Source organism: Oryza sativa, chromosome 5 (genome assembly GCF_034140825.1).
Source record: "Oryza sativa Japonica Group chromosome 5, ASM3414082v1".
Classification (NCBI taxonomy): domain Eukaryota; kingdom Viridiplantae; phylum Streptophyta; class Magnoliopsida; order Poales; family Poaceae; genus Oryza; species Oryza sativa.
In genome coordinates, this window is record NC_089039.1 from 19,543,818 (window position 1) to 19,566,818 (window position 23,001).

Below are 23,001 nucleotides of genomic sequence, written 5' to 3' on the forward strand. Positions count from 1 at the left end.
GATTTTATGGGACGGAGGGAGTATATTATAGATGATGTGTCATGCACTCATGCTTGCATGGGATTTAAAATATGCTAGAATTAGTAATTGCTAGTAAGTGAAGATGTGGCATGTTGTTTGCATAGGATTTTAAATGAGATAGAATAGTAATTGCTAGTGGGTGATGATGTGGCATGCTTGCATGTTGAGTTTTAGCTTCTAATAGTTGTTAGTGGGTATCAACTATATAGAAAGTATAGATTTATGGAACAGTGACAATCGAGGCTCAGATAATTGTCATTGCGCAATGTGCCACGTGGACATGATGAAAAAATGATACGATACATAACCGGTTACGAATTAGGACTTACGAATTAGGACTTAGAGTTGTAATAGGTATAAAACAATAGTTGAGTCGGATTTCGTCTTAGGGTCTCTCTTAAATAGAGAAACACACATGTTATAACCATGTGATGATAGTAGTATAAGTGAGGGATGACCGGCCTATGACCTTGCCAGTCGATAGTGGTAGATATCTTGTTACGCTGTAATTATGCTAGATTGGGAACTAGCGCACTTAATCAGTACTTCGGGGACGTAGACTTTGGTTGCACCCCATTAACAAATATTGACTCAGTCATTATTGTGTTTGGATCTTCTATGACGTTCTTTTGTGTTTGCTTGCATATATGATGTCGGGCTGGTTTTATATCCAGTGGAACAGAGCCGGTAGTATATCCATGTATAGGTAATGAGCCGAGCTGGCTCGGCTCGTGAAAGCTTGGTGTAAGGGAAGCTCAGCTTGGCTTGGCTCGCTACAAACAACGAGTTAAAACTGTAGCTCGGATTGGCTCGTTAATGGGCTCGAGCCAACTCGAGCTGGCTCGCGAACCTGGCATCAAGTAAATCTTAAGTAGGGTCTAAGAGAAATCGAGCAACATTTTACCATATAGAATGTGTAATAAAGTGATATTTTTCTTTAACATGTCATCACAACACATAAAATAGATAATATGACAATCAAAGTTATCATTTTCAACAAATAAATAGTAAGAAAAGGTGCAAAATTTTGTATGACTCTATTGTACTGAGCCAACGAAGCTCGCAAGCAGCTCGTGAGCCAGCTCGGGCTTGGCTCATTTTGGAAACGAGCTAGAAAGGATGCTTGGGATCGGCTCGTTTGGCTTTCGAGCCGAGCCGAGCTATGCGAGCCCGAACTAAGCCTGAGCTGAGCTAACGATCTCAAGCTTCTTGTCCATCCCTATCCATGTATAAAGGTACGAGGAAGGTGCCCCACATTGCAACTGTCGAAGAAGCGGGAATGAGGGTTCCCACTTCATCGGATGTCTCGTCGTTGGTCAGACATGACATTCAACATTGATTGGAACTGGATGATCGGTGAAGTCGAACAGTCTAGGCGGGGTGGCTATTGACGCAAAATCCGTTCCAACACGCAAAGGCTAAGAGATTTGTTTGACTATAGTGCACGTCCTTAATATTGGGTTCAGGGCGTGCTAGTTGGAAGTTGCTTCCCCTGAAGTATTTTTTTCCCCTTGATTTTCCAACTGCGTGTGCAATTTTGACCATGATGCAAGCAAAGTGCAAACAAAGTGTATTAGAAACACATAATTTTCTGGTAGTTCGTTTTGGAAACAGGATTTGCTTCTTGTCTTCCAAATTGCCAACAGAACAGACAAACAAATGCAGATGTAAATGCAGATAATCGCTGCATGAGTTTGGGTTTGGCATGCATGATGCATCCATATGAACCTGAACATTCAGGACAAAAGAAGGGCAAATTGTGCCATTAATCTCAGAATCTAAAACAGGATTCAGATTGCAATCAGCTTACCGGTTCCCGTACGTTTGCATAATTGCATGTACCGACAAGTTCACCAATTTTGCGTACGCAGGGCGTGAGCCTGAATTTCATATCACTAGCCGAGGGGATCACCATGCATGCCAGGGTGTTCTTCCTGCACGGTAGCGTGTCGTCCGTCGCGTGGGTGTTCGTGTACCTGCGGTCGCCGGTGACGAGAGGCCAAGGCAGGAATGCAGGATGCGGCGCGCTCCGGTGAGTCATGCGGTGGTGGGGTTCGGAGAATAAAACTCCGAATCCCTTCGAATCTCTTGGCTACCGTGATTCGCGGCCTGCGCGGTCCAGACGAGCTGAACTGCGCCCCGATGCAGTGTAACAAGCGATGGCTAGTGACTAGAGTAGTGTGTCCACGTCCACCGACGTTGTTCAGGGATTTCGCACAACGCACATCGAACATTTTCAGGGACAAGGTGGCATCACCTTCACTCCTTCAGGCTCCAATGCTCCATGGGTGCAGCCATGCAACTCTAACCCTATACCACTATTCGGGAAATTCTGAATCTCTTCGGTAGTAATAAATTCTTTGATTAAAAAATGCGTAAGAAAGCTGCAGGTTATGCTCGTTTTGCTTATCCGTTAATTGACCTTTGGTTTGATCAGGGTCGCATCGTTGTTCTGAACTTCTGGTGCAGTTTGCCTGCATTGTTGCGCGCGGTTTTATTAGTTTTTTTTTTTTTGAGGGGCAAAGGGCAGGAACTCTGCCAATTTCATTTCAGGAGAAAAGAGATAGAGTTTATACAATCATTTTATTAGTTAATTAGTTTCGTTAATAAGAACAGTTCATGTCAGTTTGAGTAATCGTGGGATCAGATTTTAGTTGATGCTGTTTTCTGGCCAATATGCATTTGCTTCATGTTGCTGTTCCTATCTGCTTGCTCAAGGATGCTAAAGTTGATATATCGGAGAAATGTTTAGTAGCAGGCTTAAGCCATGCCAAATTCAATCGTTATTCGTTAGTACTACACAAGTAAATAACGACGTCAAAGAGGGAGGTACATGAAATTCTTTATCTACCTACAAAGTAAAAAACCACATGAGAGAGACAAGTGTGTGAATTCATATCTATCATACAAAGAGATCTAGGTTGCATTTCTTCATATAGATCCTGTCTCATCCTGGGTAGTTGTAACGCAAACTTTCCAACGAATCAAACCAGAGCACGGCTCGATCTGGCTGATGCATGTGTGACATCGAATCCCCGGAAACAAAGACGATCGTTTTTACTACTGTTCTATCTCTTCATCTAGTTTAATTAATGCCCTGTATATTCGATCGTGCATCCATGTATCAGTGGGCTCAGTTAAACAAAGCAGACGCAGGCATGCAGGAGATGAAAACGAGCAACGCACCCTCGTGCTGCCCGAAAGACAGTGTACTCTCCACACTGGCATGACTCATTTCTACGGGTGAAAACAGAGCGGATTCAGACGAATAATGGTCATACCATATCCTAAACCAGGATTCAGAGTGGGTGCGGATAGGATACGGATGCGCATGCGGAGCGGATTATTTCGGATGTCGGAAATAGTGCGGAATCAGTTCGAAAAAGATTAAATTTATCGGATATTACATGTGTATACAATCAATACAATATTAAGTTAGCAATGCAAGAAACAATAATACAATAATCAATAAACGATCCATCATACTAATTATGTGCTTAAGTGTTAAACAATATGAATACATGATGTCCATAATATAAAAATACAGCTACGCAAGTATGCCATGAGAAGGTGAAAGCCTCAGACTAAGAAATCTATGCTAATTGATAAATTAGTGCATTCGATAGACCAACTTATGTTATATGCAATAGATAGAGTGATTACATGTGTTGATAAATTCGAATTATCCGGCAAACGGCCAATCGGATAATCCGATAGAAATGTCGGATAATCTGCATCCACCGGATTTTAGAGATACCATATCCTCATCCGCATCCGCATTATACTATCCTCATCCGCATTCATATCCGCCGGATTTCCAAAAGCCCATACCATATCCTCGTTTCGAACGGATTCAGAGTGGATCGGATCTATCCGATCGGTTTTCACTCCTACTCATTTCACACAAGATGAGGCCATCACCTTGCATAACCGATTTTACACAAGCTAGATGAGGCCATGATCTCCTCTATATAAGAGGCCATGCAGTCTGTGGCTTCATCACTCACCAGCTACGTACACTCAACCAACACACCACTGAAAAGCAAGATTTTGTTGAAGAAATAAGCATCTTGCCATGATCGCAGCAAGGGCTGCAAACCTGCAGGTGGCCATGAAGGCCCTGGCGCTGGCCGTGCTGGCCCTCGCCTACGCCGCGGCGACGGCGCGCGCCGAGCAGTGCGGCAGGCAGGCCGGCGGCGCCCGGTGCCCCAACAGGCTCTGCTGCAGCAGGTGGGGGTGGTGCGGCCTCACCGACGACTACTGCAAGGGCGGCTGCCAGAGCCAGTGCCGCGTCTCCCGCGACGGCGGCGACGACGACGTCGCCGCGGTGCTGCTCACGGCGCCGGGCGGCGGCCGCGCCGGCGTGGCGTCCGTCGTGACGTCGGACCAGTTCGAGCGCATGCTGCCCCACCGCGACGACGCGGCGTGCCCCGCCCGCGGGTTCTACGCCTACCGCGCCTTCGTCGCCGCGGCCGGCGCGTTCCCGGCCTTCGCCGCCACGGGCGACGCCGACACCCGCAAGCGTGAGGTCGCCGCGTTCCTGGCCCAGACTTCCCACGCGACCTCTGGTAACGTAGTAACGTTTACTTGTCACGTTGGAACTCACGTGTACGTACACATGTCTTATGCACGAGTGCGCATGTGTCCCTGCAGGTGGGCCCTACTCGTGGGGCTACTGCTACAAGGAGGTGAAGGGCGCGACGTCAGACTTCTGCGTGCCGAACGCGCGCTGGCCGTGCGCGCCCGGCAAGGCGTACCACGCCCGCGGACCCATGCAAATCGCATAGTAAGAGAACGCAAAGGAGCAAACCAAAACGTCCATATAAATGAACTTGCAAACAAAAAATCCACAAAATGGACGAACACTAGAAAAATCTTAAAATGCAACGGGATTTCATCCGTGAAACGTTCAATTTCGAGACTAGTACTATTTGGACTGAACAAATGACAAACTACTGGAATCTAATTTTCAAATTCAATTTCAGCAACTACAACTATGGGGCGGCCGGCGAGGCGATCGGCGCGGACCTGCTGGGCAACCCGGAGCTGGTGGCAACGGACCCGACGGTGGCGTTCAAGACGGCGCTGTGGCTGTGGATGACCGCGCGGTCGCCGAGCCAGCCGTCGCCGCACGCCGTCGTCACGGGGCAGTGGACTCCGACTCCCGCGGACAGCGCGGCCGGCCGCGCGCCAGGCTACGGGCTCACCACGAACATCCTCACCGGCGGGCTCCAGTGCGCCGGCGGCAACGGCGGCGCCGACCGGGTCGCGTTCTACAAGCGCTACTGCGACGTGCTCGGCGTCGGCTACGGGCCCAACCTGGACTGCTTCGGCCAGGCGCCGTTCGACGGCGACATCATGTCGGCGTCTGCGGCGAAGTAGACGTGTGCGCCGCCGTGCCGGCCCCGATCGATCGAATAAAATTGCGTGTGAGTACGCACTTCGCACGGTCGCTCTGCAGCCAGAGTGAGTGAGTTTGCTTTATGTATTTTTCGGTTTCGGGCGAGGAATTCTTCATGGATCTGTGAAAGCCCATATGTATGCATGGTCATGGCATGAATAAAGTAGTACTGATCTTCTCGAATACGGAATTATGGATCATGACTCACACGGTTAGGTATCAGTCGACGAAAAGCAATCTCACAAGAACGCATGCATATATATTTCATTGTCTCCTACAGCTTGTTCTTGCCAGCGGCCGTCCAATATTATGGAAGAGCCGAAGAAGAGTGTAGCAACAATTAAACAGAAGACGGAGCCAATGGACGATGGACACTCTTCTCGTCGAGCCGCACTCCGCTTTTGACCTCGGTGTACTTCGTCTTTTGATAGATGTTAGTGTACTTATGTTGTTTTTTTTAAAGTATTTTTACAACCATTTTACATTGAATTTGACAAAAATATTACACGTAGGGATGAAAACGGTCGGAAACGGTCGGAAAAACCCTCTACCATTTCCATTTTCATTTTATTTTCTCGAAAATGGAATCGGAACGGTATACTCGGAAACGGTAACGATATCGGTAACGTCAGTATATCGGAAACGGAACCGTCGGAACGGGAATCTACCGATATTGTTCGGAAGTCGAAAATTCATGTCGGAAACAGTGAACTGTGGTATCATCCCATATTTAACTGTGGTATGTCTAAAAAAATACTCAAGGCTTAAAAGTTGTACATCTACTAAAATCATGCTTGCACATCAACAGAAAATCGTGCTCAAACACATCAAGGCTCAGGCGTTCCACATTCATCTGTACATGTAAAAAAATCATGCTCAAGCATTCAAGCTATACACTTATACCTGGTGGACCTGGCAAACCTGGCAACAGTGGCAAACTCAATGTTCCTCGTCTCTGTTGTTGCTTTCAGATGGATCCAGATGGATGCGGCGTTTTTCTCCGGCAGGCGCCATCTTGCTTCTCCGGCAAGGGACGCGGCGAGGCACAAGGATACGACGGCTAGAACTAGCAAGCGGCGGTGCGGCGGCGGCGGAGAGCTGTGCGAGAGTCACGAGACAGGGAGTGGATGAGAAGGAGAAGTGACACGCCGGCTGACGCCCTATGGGTTTTCTTCCCGGCCTAAATGCCTAATGGGCTGCTCCTGTCTTGCTCCTGCTAGCGAGGCCCAGCCGGCTTCCTTCTTCGGAATTTTGTCGGAAATTTGACGGAAATTACCGATAAAAAACAGTTACCGACAAAACGGTCGGAAAAAACCCCATCCCATTTCCGCTACCATTTTCGAAAGAGATTACCGTTTCTATTTCCGATACTGACAATTACCGATACTGACTGAAACGGTCGGTGCAAACCGGAAACGGTAGCCAGAATTCTCAGAAATTTCCGTACCGTTTTCACCCCTAATTACACGAGGGGATGTTCCTCGAGGAATTAGAATCCTCTTCCAAGATTAACAGGCTTTGATTCGTATACGTTTACGTACGTACACGACCTGGCCGGTATACGTTACAAACCAACGCAGCATTGCAGCAACGAGACATATTCTATAAACAACGACTCCTAAGTAGGTACTCATCCTAATTAAACCATGAACAACAAGATTAACCCTAACAACTGCGACCAGCGACCCGTCTAATGATGGAAGGACCGAAGAAGAGTGTGCCAACAAAACCGAAGACGAAGGCAATGGCGGCTGCAGCCTCCGGCCTTCCGAAGAGGACACCGAGGTTAAAACCGGAGTGTGGCTCGACGAGATCGGGGTTATCGGCGAAGGCGTCCGCGGAGAAAGAGGCCGCTAGCTTAGGCGGGATATCGCCGTCCAGGTTGTTGTTAGACAGGTCTAGCGACTTAAGGTGACCTAGGAGCACAAGGGAGGCGGGGATTTTTCCCGAAAGGGAATTCGCCGACAGCTTCAGCGAGTTGATGAACTTGCAGTTGGCCAGCTCTGCGGGAATTGGTCCGGAGAGCTGGTTGCCGGAGAGGTCGAGGTTGACGACGAAAGGGAGCCAGTCGCACAGTGCGGGAGGAATTTGTCCCCCCAGCCGGTTGGAGGAAAGGTCGAGGGTTGTGATGGCGGAGCAGAACTGGAGCTCAGAGGGGATAGCACCGGTGAGGCCAAAGCCAGAGAGCGAGAGAGCAATGATGCGAGACTCGTCGGGGTTCCAGCACGAAACTCCCGAGAGCTCGCAAATGGCACCGGCGGAGGTGTTTGAGAAGGTCCAGGAGGCGAGGCGGCCATCCGGGTCGCCGAGGGATGTCTTGAGGCCCTCGAGACAGCGCACATCATCTTCTCGTGGTGTGCCGCTCTGTGGATGGACGGAGGTAGGGAGAGTCAAGGCCACAGTTAGGAGGAGGAGCTGGACGAGGTAAGGCATGGCACGGTGGTATATGCAAGTATGCAACCGATGAACCAAGCTAGAGCTCCGACTCCGAGCAAGTGAATATCAAATTACTGTTCTGTGTTAGCTTGCGATTTGCGAGCTACTCGCTACGGCTCGGATGTACGCTCGGTATTATAGGCAGAAACCATGACTTGATGACTACCTCCGTCACTCGGGCTTAAGAGAATCTCCGCGTGCAGGTCGCAGCTATCAGCCTATCAAATGGATACAAATCAATGGTCATACCGGAAAACAGAGCTGGGATAATCGTCGTACATCTTGGTTCCTTACCCTAATTTCTTTATTAGTGGGGAACTGGGGATACTGCAGAGATGTTGAAAAGTCGTGTGAATAAATGCGGTAAACACGCGGTCGACGACTGACCCCCCGGAGTCGTTGCGTTCAACAACGTGCGTACTCAAGGGGTGTTTGGAAGAGAGCTCTCCAAAAATATAAGTCGGAGTAATTTTTTGGTTTAGTCCCTCTCTTTTAAACACCCCTTGATAAACTAGCTTAGATTTACCTAACCTTTTTTTCTTTGACCAAGATTTTGATAATGCTCCTTCCTGGGCGCTCGGGGGTAGGAAAAATCGGACGCCCCCATCACATCTTTCCTGCCACACTGTCACTTATCCCCACCACACATAACGTTGCAACAAATTACCTATATATTTTCTAAACCCTTTATTAAGGGAATTGGTTTTATTTTTTTTCACAGAAAATGTTTCACCTAGTGTACTCACAATGTTTCACTATGTATAGATCTAATGTTACAGTGAATTAAAATATTCTTTTGCAACAAATCACCCACATATTTTGAAAACTCTCTATTAAGGGAATTTGGTTTACTTCTTTTTCCACCAAAAATGTTTCACCTAATGTACTCACAATGTTTCACTATGTATAGATCTAATGTAGCAGTGAAGTGAAATTTTCTTTTGCATTCTTTCGCTATTTGCTGAAACATTCTTTTTATATAAGGTGAAACAACATCCGATTTAAACGAGTGAAACATTTTCGATCAACTTAGTGAAACAATTCCGATATATCTAGTGGAACATCGTGCAACATTTAAAAATAATTCAATAATAAGCTAAAAAAATTTCGTCGGAATATATCCATGTGTGGTCTTGTTTTGAAGATTTAATTGCAACGAAATTAATGTTGCAGTCAAATTATGATTTGGATAAGTAATTTAAGAGAAAAATCAGTTTAACGTAGATTTGCACGTAAATCGGGCGCTGACGTCAGCGCCCGATTTTTCTCCAAACCGATCAGACGCCCGACCCGTAGACTTATCCCTAAGATTTACCTGACCCTCATCATGTAATTAACCAAGAGAGAACTAAACATACACAAGAGTGAAAAAGACTTTGCATGCAGTAGTCACACGCTGACACATGGCGTGCTCGGTTAGGCCAGTAGCAATGCAAGCTACTCACTTGAGGAACCTAAAATGCCACGTAGGCTAAAAAGCACCGTGTCCAAGTTTTGATTCCCCCACAGTGCAAATGGCCTCATGGGTGACTTTGATTTTCCGTTTCAGCCCCTATCACTTTTGATTTCAGCCCTCATATTTTGATCAATTTACAAATAAGTATAAATTTTACATTGAACACCTTACAATGGAGAAAATAATACAAAATCTCAACCCTAACCAGGCACCCACACTACCCCTCTCCACTTTCCCCGCCCACACAACCCATCCGAAGCTTCACAGGCGACGCTGCCGCCTCCGGCCTCTCTCCACCTCGGTGACGAACTCCGCAGCCGGCGGCCTCTCCCCTCTCCCCCACCTCGACGATGAACACCGGCGCCGCCGGATGTCGAGGAGATCGACGCGGTGGCGTGGATCCAGAGCGCCGGCAGTCGAGGATGCCGAGGCGGCGGCGTGGATCCGGAGCAACGGCGGTTGAGGAGGCCGACGCGACGGCCTGAATCCGGAGCGACGGCACGGATTTGGAGGGCGTCGACGATGATGACTCGACGACGGCGGCACGGCAGCGCGGATCTGGAGGACGTCGACGACGGTGGCACGACAGCGCGGATCTGGAGGGCGTCGACAACGGCAGCGGCACGGCGGCGACCCCAGCTCTGATCTCCTTCCACGCCCGGCGTGGTCGTCCTCGCTTAGAGACCGCGACCGACGACATCTCCCCACCACTGTCGTCGCACTTCTCTTCCGGCCGTCCTCTGGCTTCTCCCCTTCCTCACCGGAGGCCGGACTCGGTAGTGTGGCCGGCGAGCTATAAGCCCGTGCGAATCGCGTGGATGCTGACGACCAACGACGGAAATCGGATTGGGGAAGAATGGTGAGGATTGGGGAGGGGACCGCAGAGCGCAGGCACGCACGGTTTCTCTTTTGGGCGTAAGGAAACCAGATCCTAGCTAGGATGTACAAAACCTTGCAAAGACACGGGGCCCACTGCTTTTTCTCCTCCACATTAGATTTTGGCCTAGCTGGAGAACTAGGTAACACTCCAACTCACTGCATTATGAAGGGCCTTAGATCTCGCATGCCTGGCGTGACTCAAAGCGGAAACGCTAATTAGCGCATACGCGCTAGCTTTCTTACTACCGCATGGTTTGGCCCACAGGCCCAGCTCGTCCTTTATTGTCGTGTGAGCAGGCAAGTGCCCATGAGGCTGACTCCGCATGCTACCTGTTGGAAAAAGTACACCGAAGGTCCCTCAACTTGTCATCGGGACAAAAAAACGTCCTCGAACAACAAAACCAGATATGCGAGGTCCCTTAACTATGTAAAATCGGTCACCCGAGGTCCTTCGGTGGTTTTGACCCCGGTTTTGGTCTACGTGGCGGCTGAGTTAGTGTGGGACCCACGTGGGCCCCACATGTCAAGTGTCCACGTCAGCCTTCTTTCCCTCTTTCCCCTCTTCTCTCCCTTCCTCATCTATCTCTGTCTGTCTCTCTCTCTCTCTCTCCCTCCCTTCCTTCATCATCTTCGTCAACGTCGCGGCGAACCCACGGCTTGGCGAGGCCGCGCTCCGGCGGGTCGGCACGTCGGCGGCGGTGGTGGACCGGCTGGTGAAGATGCTCACCTGGAACGGCGCCGTACTCTGAGCTGGTGCCAGCCCATACCCCTCCGCTTCATGCCCCCTGAGCACCACATCGGCGCCGCACTTCTCGCCGTCGTCGCCAAGATGGTACACATGCACCTCATCCACACAGGTCTTGGTAGCCACCATGTACCGCCTTTGCGGCATGCAGCGGGCACGGTTGACCTCGCCCTTGTGCGGCACCGAGCGGGAGATGGACACGGACGAGGCTGGGACGGCACCGCCCGCCGCCGTGGCCCCCGCCGCTAGGTGGGGCGAAAGCGGGAGGGCAGCGTCGGCGAGCAGGAGGTGTTTGGGCGTCTCGTCGGAGGTGTGGGTTCCGAGGATGAGGCGGTGGGAAAGGGTGGAGTCCGGTGACCGGGAGTGGGAGGGGAGCCACTAGACGGTGAGCTACGGCCACTTGAGCGGCTGGGAGATGACGAGGTCGTAGAGCACCGGCGCGTTCTTTTTCTAGCTCTGGTGCTCCTCCATCTCCTTCGCGGACGACCTCGCCGCCGGTGGTGGCGGTGACGTTGAGGAGGTTGGAGATCGAGACGGCGGAGGCGTAGAGCGGTAGGGAGGAGCGGAACACGAGGTAGGCGTCGCAGGGCCCCGCGGCGGCGGCGGAGGTGACGTCGTACTCCTACCACGCCGCGACGATGAGGAGGACAAGGGAAAGGACGAGCGCGAGCACGGCACCGCCGCCACCACCACTCAGCCCTGTCGTCCAGCCGCCGACGCCTTTGTTGCCGCTCCACCATTGGCAAGATTCAACGCGGGAGATTCACACGATGCCCATCGTTTCGGGCCGTTTGAGCCGACGTTGTTTCGGGCGGCCGGCCGCCGGACCTCCTCCTCTCCCCTCCCCCTAGCAGCCTCCTCCCCACAGCACCGCCCGTCGCTGGCCTGAGAAAAGTGAAAGAGAGAGAAATGGAGAAGAGGGGGGAATAAGAGAGAGGAGATGAGGTGGCATCCTGACATGTGGGGCCCACATGGGTCCCACGCTGACTCAGCCACCACGTAGACCAAAACCGGGGCCAAAACCGCCAAAGGATCTTGAGTGACCGGTTTTGTATAGTTAAAGGACCCTGTATATTTGGTTTTGTGGTTTGAGGACGATTTTGTATCCCGATGACAAGTTGAGGGACCTTCGGTGTACTTTTTCCGCTACCTGTTCCAATGAAGCCACGTGGTCTTTCTTGGCCCACAACTCTTGTATACATCTTTTTTTTCTAATCAAGTGATTTGATTGTGCATTTCTTTTAAAACTTAAACATGTACAATTTGTTATAATAAAAAATGATAACATTAGTACAAACTTCTTAAATTTTAGTTGAAACTGAAATATTTTTCATTTCAAAATTTGAGTTGAAAGTTTTTTAAATTTTAACTTGAAAGATTCAAATTCGACTTGAAATTTTTCATAATTTGAGTTGAATGTTTGAAATTTTGAGTTGAAAGTTTTTTAAACCAATTTTTAATCAAGAGTTAGTAGTTTTTAAATTTAAGTTGAAAGTTTAAAATTTTGACTTAAAAGTTTTTTATTTAAATTTGACTTTCAACTTAAACTTTAATCAGAAAACTTAAAATTTGAAATTTCCATCTCAATTGGTTATTTATTATTTTATTATGAGAAAATTTTTAGACTCATCATTAACGCTAAGCGTGACTAGTGCTTGTCGACGTTTGATGTTACGACTACGGTATTTGGACAGTATAGGGATCGTTGGTACTAGGATATACGCGAGACTGAGGTAAAAGAGACGGAGACGAGGATTTTTATACAGGTTCGGGCCCCTGAATTGTCAGGTAATAACCCTACATCCTGTTGGTCGGAGCCGATATTGCTCTTATTCATGATAATCACACCAATACACTATTTGGGGTAGCCTATCTAACTATTGTCGACATGGCGGTCTGATGATCTGACTCGTAGTCGAGAACAGGGTAGCCTTTCTCCTTGAATCCGTGCCCGGCGAGATCAGAGATAGCGCTTTCGTCTCTCCTGAGGGTATCCGGAGTCACCGTAGGGTACTAGCCGTGCTTATCCCTGAAGTCGATATCCGGCGGCTTGTCTTGGCGTATGTAGGCTTCTATGCTGATTGTGTTTGGTGTTGATTGTCTCGTGTCCCCTCTCCTCCTAGGGGGGTTTGTATTTATACCCATAGGTGTTCCCTTGTCCAAGTAGAACTAGGAAACCCAATATGGATACAATCCGAGTAGTCCTTGTCGTTTCCATGTAGAACTATGGTTGTCTTTCCTTATCCGGAACTCCTCCTATATCCGAAGGTTGCTTCCATATAGGACATGGTATGAGGTGGGTCCTGCCGAGATTTAGTCAACTACTATTAGGTATGTGGTATCCATAACCCTGACAGTAGCCCCCGACTTCGATGCAAATGAACGAGTTCATATTCTCAACCACACACTTTGGAGGAACTGTTATCGAGCTCACGTAACCGTTCTCGGTGAGTTTAGAGATAACATTAGACTTCCTTTATCAGCCTCGTGCGGGCACCGAAAGGGTTTGTCTAAGTCAATCTCTGATGTCGACCGAGAAAGTACAGAGCGTACGACTAAGTCTCCCGTCTTGCTGTAATCGAGAATTTGGATTGAAGTCAAGAAATTTTATCTCGGCGGGTACACCATTTCTTCATTCCGTATTCCTTGTCAAGATCCAGCAACTGTTCTCGAGCGATCGAGAAGGCGTAGAGTCTGCGACGGAGCCTTGTCGACATTTGTCGTACTCGCCTTAGTCGATCTTGGTGTACAACCATAGAGACATGGAGCCTTCGTCATTGTCGAATAGAATTTTCTTGAAATCAATACTAAGAAAAGAATATTAGATAGAAATAGCCCCCGAGCGAACGCTCAAAGGGTAACATGTTATAATATAACATACTAGTGAATTGAATGTACAGACCAGTGTTTTGTATATGAGCGTCTTCTCTCTTACCGACTCCGATCAGTCAGTTTGTGGAGTCATACACTCTCCCTAGCCCCCAGCCTTGTCGTCGGAGAATTGTTCTCGGATGATAAGGCTCTTGGACCTTTGACCTGCCTTGGTTGAACAAGCACTGATCCTAGCCCCAAGCCGTGAAGTTGGAAATTCCATTTCCGATTACACAGCTTGGTTAATACGCACGGCGAGAACTATTACACGACCAGATCTTACATGGTCTTTCGTCTCTAAAGGATCCGACAAGGCCTTATCGGCTCTGGGCGTCCCTAGCCGAAGTTCCCTTAGGTTCCTCGGAGGCCTTGTCAAGACGGCGTAAAGGGACATTAGGATAGGTTTCAACGCTAGGTGTCATCTGGGTAAGGGATCTCTGGGTAAAACACTTGGTGATCTTGTGCTCCTGATATCAACTTTGTTGAAGCAGGGGTAATGGGAGAATCGCTACACCTCTGGTCGAGGACCAAGCAGTAGTCGTAACTCGACCACTTGGGAGAAACACTACACCGCTGGTTGAGGACCAGGAAGTAGTCGTAACTCGACCACTTGAAGTGGAAACAATGGGAGAAACGCTGCATCGCTGGTCGAGGACCAGGAAGTAGTCGTAACTCGACCACTTGAAGTGGAAACAATGGGAGAAACGCTGCATCGCTGGTCGAGGACCAGGCAGTAGTCGTAACTCGATCACTTGAAGTGGAAACAGTGGGAGAAACGCTACATCGCTGGTCGAGGACCAGGCAGTAGTCGTAACTCGACCACTTAAAGTGGAAGTAGTAGGAGAAACGCTACATCGCTGGTCGAGGACCAGACAGTAGTCGTAACTCAACCACTTAAAGTGGAAGTAGTGGGAGAAACACTACATCGCTGGTCGAGGACCAGGCAGTAGTCGTAACTCGACCACTTGAAGTGGAAACAGTGGGAGAAACGCTACATCGCTACGTTTTACTGGTTCGAGAACCAGAAGTAGGAGTCTCTTAATCACCTATAGGGGCGCTAAAGTTGGTTTATTACATGTGCATATCATGTGGCCAGCATGACTCACATACCCAACTTATAGCATATCCGGATGTCCGCTCGCAATCATGTCGGGTGATCAAACCGACGGCATTTGCGAGGAATTATCCGTTAACAATCTTTTCTCGAGTAGTCCAGCCATGGCCGGTGCTATGAGATAGGTCGTCGGTCTTCGTTGGTAAGTTGGGTGCGACGACTCCGCATTTGTCGAGAATGTTCTCGATAGTGGGGTGTACTCGATCACAACCTACTCGAGTGCTCAAATGTTCCTGAAAAATATTTTCTAGAAGGCAAGACATATAGCAGAGAATATCGAGTATGTACTCAAAAACTGCATAGATCTTCTAGTATTATCAGGATATAACGAGCAGATGTAAATATCAGGCATTATGTAAACCGTAAGCAAGCATGATTTATACGGAAGAAAATAGAGCAAGCCCTCAGCATTAAACCGTAGTCGATTTAACATCGGGGACACTCGCGCAATAGATATTGTATAAAAAACATGCTCTAGGTAAACATAATAAATTATAGATCTGACAATGTTGTATGATCTGAATAGGTACGATAAATTGCAAATAAAATATTGCGTACCTTTGTAGATACATGCCGGACGTATCTACGAAATTAGTAGATCAATTTGAAAAACCAATCTACCAATTACCTTATTGCGTACTCGTTCGACATCATATGATCTGACATCTTTTGGTACGCCGTGTATCTTGAGGCTTGGATGATCTCGATAGACCGAGTTATCGATGACGACGATGGTTTCGATCTGGTCGGAAAATGTACTTCAGTTGGGTTAGATCTCCTCACAGCCGAAGTCGTCGAGTAGCTTATTGTTGGAGAATCCATCTCTTGAACCCATCTCGTCGAAATCCTGAAGCACCAAAGTCCCCCTACCTGGCGCGCCACTGTCGACGTTTGATGTCACGACTATGGTATTTGGACAGTATAGGGATCGTTGGTACTAGGATATACGCGAGACTGAGGTAAAAGAGACGGAGACGAGGATTTTTATACAAGTTCGGACCCCTGAATTGTCAGGTAATAACCCTACATCCTGTTGGCCGGAGCCGATATTGCTCTTATTCATGATAATCACACCAATACACTATTTGGGGTAGCCTATCTAACTGTTGTCAACATGGCGGTCTGACGATCTGACTCGTAGTCGACAATAGGGTAGCCTTTCTCCTCGAATCCGTGCCCGGCGAGATCAGAGATGGCGCTTTCGTTTCTCCTGACAGTATCCGGAGACACCGTAGGGTACTAGCCGTGCTTATCCCTGAAGTCGATATCCGGCGGCGTGTCTTGGCGTATGTAGGCTTCTATGCTGATTGTGTTGGGTGTTGATTGTCTCGTGTCCCCTCTCCTCCTAGGGGGGCTTGTATTTATACCCGTAGGTATCTCCTTGTCCAAGTTGAACTAGGGAACCCAATATGAATACAATCCAAGTAGTCCTCGTCGTTTCCATGTAGAACTCTGGTTGTCTTTCCTTATCCGGAACTCCTCTTATATCCGAAGGTTGCTTCCGTATAGGACATGGTATGTGGTGGGTCCTGCCGAGATTTAGTCAACTACTATTAGGTATGTGGTATCCATAATCCTGACAGTGCTAAGAGCGCCGTTAGTCGAGCAACCTGCGTGGGGGAGCGTGCTGGCACAGACTCACCCATTAGGAATCCCCATAAAAAATTCCCGTGGTTAGACCCAATCCACTGAAAAAGAAAATGAACAGGGCCTCCGGTGGCCACACTCCCTGCGACTCTCAGTAGATCGATGCTGCCCCGACATAGAGTATTAAAAAACTATGGGTTTGGGCCCATGATGATCTTGCACATATATATTTATTGTCCCAAACCTAGCATTCCATATATGAAATATAGCTATATATATAAGAGGAGACTCACTATTCTACGCTGAGGATGAAAGGACAAATGAGAAAGGTGCCCCTTCACGGAATTAAATTTGAAAATATACTGTTGATTTGGTTTTTTCTCAAAAATATTAGGGATAAATTTTTTTTGCAGAATTATACCGTCCGTCTCACACAAACATTGTGCGAAAATGATGTGGACGTGACGACACGAACGGTCTCGTGCGACGATACCGGGAACCGTCGGTCTGACACAAACATTATGCGAAAATGATATGGATGTGACGACACGGGCGGTCTCGTGGGACGATATATACCGGGAGACCGCACGAGTGTCGCGAGGTGTCGCGGGACGAAATAGCGAGACCGGTCGGTCTCGCATTAGCAGCGAGCGAGACCGTGCGGCTGATTCAATTTTGTTTAATTACCTTGATTAGTGATTAATTAACTATCAATTAAACGCTAATCAAGGTATTACTCATTAATTATTATTAATTAATCGCTAATGAGGTGATTAGTCATTAATTAAGCGGAAGCTCAGCAGAGAAGCCGTTCGCTCTCACTGTTTGCTCGCCCGAGACCGCACAGTCTCGCCACGATACCGCACGGTCTCACGTCATCCTCGTGCGAGACTTACATGTGTCGTCACGCCCACGTCACTCTCGCCGTATCGCGCGGTCTCGCGTCATCCTCGTGCGAGACTGTCCGTGTCGTCACGCTGTAGCGCCCGTTCCGTCGTGGCGCCTAGCGGGAAAATGTAATTTCTAAAAACCCTAATTTCGAAATCTGTTTCCTTGCTTATTGTCTAGTGTCCGTGCCATTCCGGATCTCAAATCCCCGATCGATCGTCAAGTTCAATCCCGAATCAAAATCCTTCCCAAATCAAATCCCTCCGCAAAAGTCTATTTCGCCTCCCTTAGGTTCGATGGGCCGAATTCCTCTCGGCCCATCTCCCCCTCCCTCCCCATCTCTCTCTCTCTCTCTCCCTCTCCCCCGCTCTGCCCGTGCGCTGCGCACGCGTGCGCGTGAGCCGCGCCGAGCCGAGCGCCCTCCACTCTCGCTGCCGCTTCCCGCCGACGCCGCCCAAATCGTCGCGCCGCCCGTTGCTTCCCGCGCGCGCGCGCGCCGTGGTGGCCGACCGCCTGGTCGCCGCCGCCGTCAGCCTCTGCCGTGCCTGTCCGCGCCTGCCGTCCGTGTCGCCGCTCCGCTCCACACCACCCCCGCCGTCATCGCCGTCGTCACAACCCAGCCCCGCCACTCCGCGCGCTAGCTTCCAAGGGACAGAGGCAGAGCTCCCCCCCTCTGCTGCGTCGCCCTCTCTTCTTCCCCAAAGTGGCAAGGGGGCAAGCCCCTTTTCCCTCCTCCTTTTTCCCTTTTCTCTCCCGTCGGCGTCATTTCCCCCCTGTCGCCGCTTTGGCCGCGACCGCCGAGCGCTAGCTCCCTCCCTTGACAGCCCTAGGTCGGTTCCCAAACCGACGTTGCCATCCTATAAAGCCCAGGCGCCCTCTCTCCCTTCTCCTCTCGTTTTGTCCCATCGCCTCCACTCCATTGTCGCCGCCTCCCATGCTCTGTTCGCCATTCGCCGTCGCGCGTGTCGGAGGAGCCGGCACGAGCGAGGACACGGAAGGGGACTCCGGGCGCGCTCTCTTCTTCCTCTTCCCCGGCACGAGGCCGGAGAGATCGCTCCCATGCCGTCAGCCTCTCGTCACAGCGCCCCGCCTCATCTCGGTAGTGCATTCCCCCATTCTCCCTCCTCGATCCATCTCCTCCCCTTAGACTCGGTTAGTAGCGTGTGTAGTACCCCAGTAGCTAGCTGGCGTCGCCCCGACTGCTGCCGTCGCTCGCCGTGTGCTCGCCGCCATCGCCGCCCGAGCTCGGAAGCGTCTCTCGTCGCCGGCCTCCCTCGATGCGTTTCCTCCTAATCCGGCGCAAGGGGTGGGTTCCCGTAGCCGCGTAGATGCTCTCACCGCCGGGAATCGGTCCCTCATGACCTCGTCGCCGTTTCCCCCTTTTCTCTCCGCCGGTTGCCGCCGCCGCAATCCGCCGCCGACGGACTCCCTCCGGCGAATCCAAGCCGTTGGCTCGCTCCCTCTCGTTCTCCCTCGTCATCCCGGTGTACGCCCCGTCGCCCCTCGTCGTCGCACGGCGTCCCGGAGAAACCGTCGCCGCCCGCCGTCCATTCGAGGCCGGCGCCTTCGTCTTCCTCCAGCCGGCCCGCGTGGCAGCCACGTAGGCGCCACGTCGGAGCCACCTCGGCACGACCGGATCGGCTGACCCGGCCAGCCGCTCCCTCCGTTTCCCCCCTCCCCCATGCGCATGGTCCGCGGTGAGCCATGAGGCTGCGCGTGGGCCCGCCGCATCCGCGTCCTCCGCGAACCGCGCGCATGCGCCGCGCCTCCCCTCCCCAAACCCTAGCACGCCCCGCGTGCTCCTCGCTCACGGTGAGCCGAGTCACCGACAAGCGGGTCCCACCCGGGACCACGCAAGGTGGACCCGGCCCATCGGCTTCCTCTCTTCCCCCCGCCCGTGCGCGTGCCTTGGGCCGCCTTCTTGGGCCGGCCGGCCCATTAAGGTCTGCCGAGCCGCTCCTTTCTCTCGGGCCGCGCCCTAGCCGCCCGTGGGAAGTCTAATTCCCCTCCCTCCTTCTTTTCTTTTCTTTTCTTTTCTTTTCAAAAATAATTTAAATAAATCCTTTTTCCTTTAGACCAAAAATCCAATAATCTTAGAAATTCAATATCTTCCCAACCGTAAGGCCGTTTGACTCCATTCAACTTCCAAAATTCCTCAAATTTCGAGATCTATCTAATGGCACGCTTAGAGGTCATTAATAGGGCTTAATTTTCACTGTTTGTTGAGTTGTCCCGTTTCGCGTGTAGTTTCGGAGCCCGAAGACCCGTAGTGCGAGGAATTCGAGGATCAAGCTCAAGATCTCGAGCAAGGCAAGCCACCTTTGAACATATTGAGCCTATATTTGAACTTAATTATATTGCTTGCAAAATATCATGCATTGATAGGATTGCACTTAATCTGTTTGCCCGTCTGCAAGGCAGACCGGTGGGCCTACCTAACTTGTTGCATCTGATCCTTCTATTGCTAATTGTTATATCATGTTCCCTTGTAACCACCTAGTTGTGCCTCGGTAATCGTGCACTCTGCACGAGTATCGACGGTCGCCTTCAAACTTAAAATCTGAGAAACATCTTGGGTAAAACTTGGGTTTTACAAAAGACTTGGAAAACCCGACACCTGGGTCGGTGCTTGCGAACTAAATGAATTTCCAAAATCGCGGACCGGGGAACGTACCGGGTGTACGGTTTCCCGCTCTTGCACTTAAGGACCGTTTCCTTGGAATTTCATCCGATCATAAGACAAGTGCGACCACATGGGTGGAATGGGACACCCCTGGCTGAGTAAATTGCTAAGCGGGGGAGCCTTGATGCTGACAGACATGTGGATTCAACGGGGTGGTGTCGGAGAGAACCCCCGGGCTTCCTGGCACAGTATGGTCTGGGACCTAACCTGTTGTTGGTCTGGGACCCCTCTCGTCGGCATATGGCAACCCTGTGTCTGCTCTCGAAATGCCTTGTCATGAAAACCTTTATGTCACCAGACGTGGCCGTTCTGCACGGGCTGGGTGATTCGGGTTAGTAATGTCGTGTGGGTAAAGTGTACCCCCTCTGCAGAGGTTATTAAACTGTTCGAACAGCCGTGCCCACGGTCATGGGCGGATGTGAGGTGATTCCTAGCGTAGTTTTGTTTGCCTACTGCTTGTGAAATTTGCTGATGTGGTTTGGGTTCGATGTTTGGAAAATCTGCGGCTGATGGGATCAGCCAGGCCCGGGTGGCCGTTTGAAAGCTGTTGGCCGGGTGCCAATCTTGATCAATTCAAAAGACTGATACATTGCACATACTCCAACCGGACGAGACGCACTGTCTCATCCGTGTCGTTTGAGAAGCACTCACTTAGTTGTTTCAGAAAGGAGTTTAAATAAAACCTATTGCAAAAACAACAGCCTTTCCTTGAAGCCTGCATTAAACACTTAATTCCCCATGGCTTGCTGAGTACTCCCGTACTCACCCTTGCTCTATATAAATAATCTCCCCCCAGTTGCTGAAGAAGATGAAGCGGATCCCGCTGACGAGGAGTTCTTCCAGGAGCAAGTCGGCTACGATGAGTTTTAGGGTTTCGGCCTAGTTCCCAAGTCACGCCTGTGATGTTTGGTCTAAGTCTTGGCTTCCGTTTCCCTTTTGTAATGCAGTTGTGAGCTCGGGATCTGTCCGCAGCCCAACATGACTGTACTCCTACTCTATAATAAAGAGACCTCTGTTGCTGTGATATTCTGTCTTCCTGTGATACCAGCACTGTTTCCTGGGACTGGTATCGATTAACAGGTTAATTCGGAGCGTCACGGGCTAGTTCCACTCGGGGCTAGTTCGGGGCGTGACACACGCCTACGTCACTCTCGCGCAATGGATGTGCGAGACTGATAGTATATTTCTGCTAAACAATTTACATCCTGAATATTTTTGAGAAAAAAAACAAATCAACAGTATATTTTCAAATTTAATTCCCCCTCCACATATCTCATGTATTCACTTTTACTAGAATTATGTAATCCCTCTTAGATTACTCAGTAGTAGGGGGGGGTCGTATAGTGTAGAGTATGTCTTCATTGGAGCCTTGGAGATCGTTTCAATATAGATTTGAGATTTTATAATAATAAATTTGAGATCTTGTAACGAATATTTGGGTCTCTAAACAATCTCTATAATGAAAGGTTGTCACCTAGCTACAAAGTTGCAGATCTTATCAAAATCTACAATTTTATTATAAAGTTGTCCTTCATCAAACTTTATATGAAAAACTAAGTATAGATACGTGTTTTTCAAATTTTATTTCCAAATGTGAGTGACTTAAATCGCCCGTCTGTGAAAATGTTGTCGCAAGTGGCTTAAGCGTTCGTTTCTGAAAATCGAATTTCACAAATATGTAGGTCTTGACCAGAGACTCCCTCCGCATTTTTTTTAAAAAAAAAACAGGTCTTCTTTTAACCCGCCTATAAAAATAAAGGGCAGTGTCTGCATAAAGAGGGGACATCCAAACAATATTCGTCTCTACAAAGGTTCCAAACTTCGAATCAAGTATTTGATTTACGATCAGGCAATATACTCCTAAAAAAGTTGTGAAGTATGTCCTTAATTGCAGCACTGCTGGGCGGCTGCATCGATCATGGGAAAATATAGTGCAAACTCCATATGAAATGCAAACCTAGAAACTATCATAAGATACATAGACAGGCATCTAAACAAATGGACGTCCAAGTATCTCAAGAAGGGTGAGATCATGGGCCTAGACCACTTGTGCGGGATCTGAACAAATGAGCGTCCGAGTATCTCAAGAAGGGCCATGGGCCTAGACCACTAGTGCGATCGCCTAGAGCCTAGGCCGGTCAGGGGTCCATCACTAACCAATATAGCTAGCAGGACGTCATTAATTGTCCGCTCTAATGTCCAACTCCCAAGTGGTTACACTTCATCACATCGTGACTAGGTTTTACGGTAAGGTACCGTGATCTTCTCAATTTTATATCTATTTAGTCTAAAAAAATTGGTTAGGATTTTGTTTTATTCTGGTTGTTTAATTTATTTCACAAGTTTAAGTGTATATCATGTTAGTATTGTTCACTTGTGCCACTTTAGACTATACATGGTTTATAAAGTACTCTCTCCGTAGTGCAATATATACTCTCTCCGTAGGTGCAATATAAAGTCATAATTGTTGTCCTATCGCGGATGCTGATCATTCGGAAAAAAATAAAAATCGTTGTCCTAGGTTTGTCCCCGTTCCTGGACCTTCCTGAATCCCGGTAAGTACGTACGTTCCCTGCGCCGTGGACGCGCGTACATCTGACAATTTTGCACACAGCACACATGTATACTAATGGGAATTCTGCACGTTGCTACGAGAAAACTGTATAACAAAATAGTATTGATGAGTTGTAAAATTTAATTTTCTTACTATATAATTTTCTTTCATATGTTCTCTATAGTCTATATATGTTACCCTGATCAATTATCCAACGATTATAAATGATTGTGATGTACAGTGTTGCTTTTTGAGAAGATAGACAATTTGAATTCTTGATGAATCATTAAAAGCTAAAAATAGCCGAAATGATGCGACTTCATAATAGAAAAAAAAGTTAAATATATATGTATGGGCATGTTTAGA

At 49.0% G+C, this 23,001-nt stretch overlaps 2 protein-coding genes across 2 annotated transcripts; one reads left to right on the forward strand and one right to left on the reverse strand.

Annotated features, from left to right (window-relative positions):
- Positions 1–4,019: 4,019 nt before the first annotated feature.
- Positions 4,020–5,609, forward strand: LOC4338720 (chitinase 7-like). Its single transcript, NM_001402523.1, has 3 exons — positions 4,020–4,589; positions 4,675–4,807; positions 5,007–5,609. The coding sequence occupies exons 1-3, from the start codon at positions 4,097–4,099 to the stop codon at positions 5,401–5,403; spliced, it is 1,023 nt and encodes a 340-aa protein (NP_001389452.1). The 5' UTR covers positions 4,020–4,096; the 3' UTR covers positions 5,404–5,609.
- A 628-nt stretch (positions 5,610–6,237) lies between these two features.
- LOC9267740 (probable inactive receptor kinase At1g27190) lies at positions 6,238–7,992 on the reverse strand. The gene has a single exon (XM_015782988.3). The coding sequence runs from the start codon at positions 7,853–7,855 to the stop codon at positions 7,088–7,090; it is 768 nt and encodes a 255-aa protein (XP_015638474.1). The 5' UTR covers positions 7,856–7,992; the 3' UTR covers positions 6,238–7,087.
- Positions 7,993–23,001: the final 15,009 nt, after the last annotated feature.

What these genes read in the sequence shown, in the direction of transcription:
- LOC4338720 (NM_001402523.1), top strand. Translation starts at nt 4,097, where the DNA reads ATGATCGCAGCAAGGGCTGCAAACCTGCAGGTGGCCATGAAGGCCCTG. An exon ending in GACTTCCCACGCGACCTCTG is followed by an intron (nt 4,590 to 4,674) that starts GTAACGTAGTAA and finishes GTGTCCCTGCAG; the next exon opens with GTGGGCCCTACTCGTGGGGC. An exon ending in GGACCCATGCAAATCGCATA is followed by an intron (nt 4,808 to 5,006) that starts GTAAGAGAACGC and finishes ATTCAATTTCAG; the next exon opens with CAACTACAACTATGGGGCGG.
- LOC9267740 (XM_015782988.3), bottom strand. Translation starts at nt 7,855, where the DNA reads ATGCCTTACCTCGTCCAGCTCCTCCTCCTAACTGTGGCCTTGACTCTC.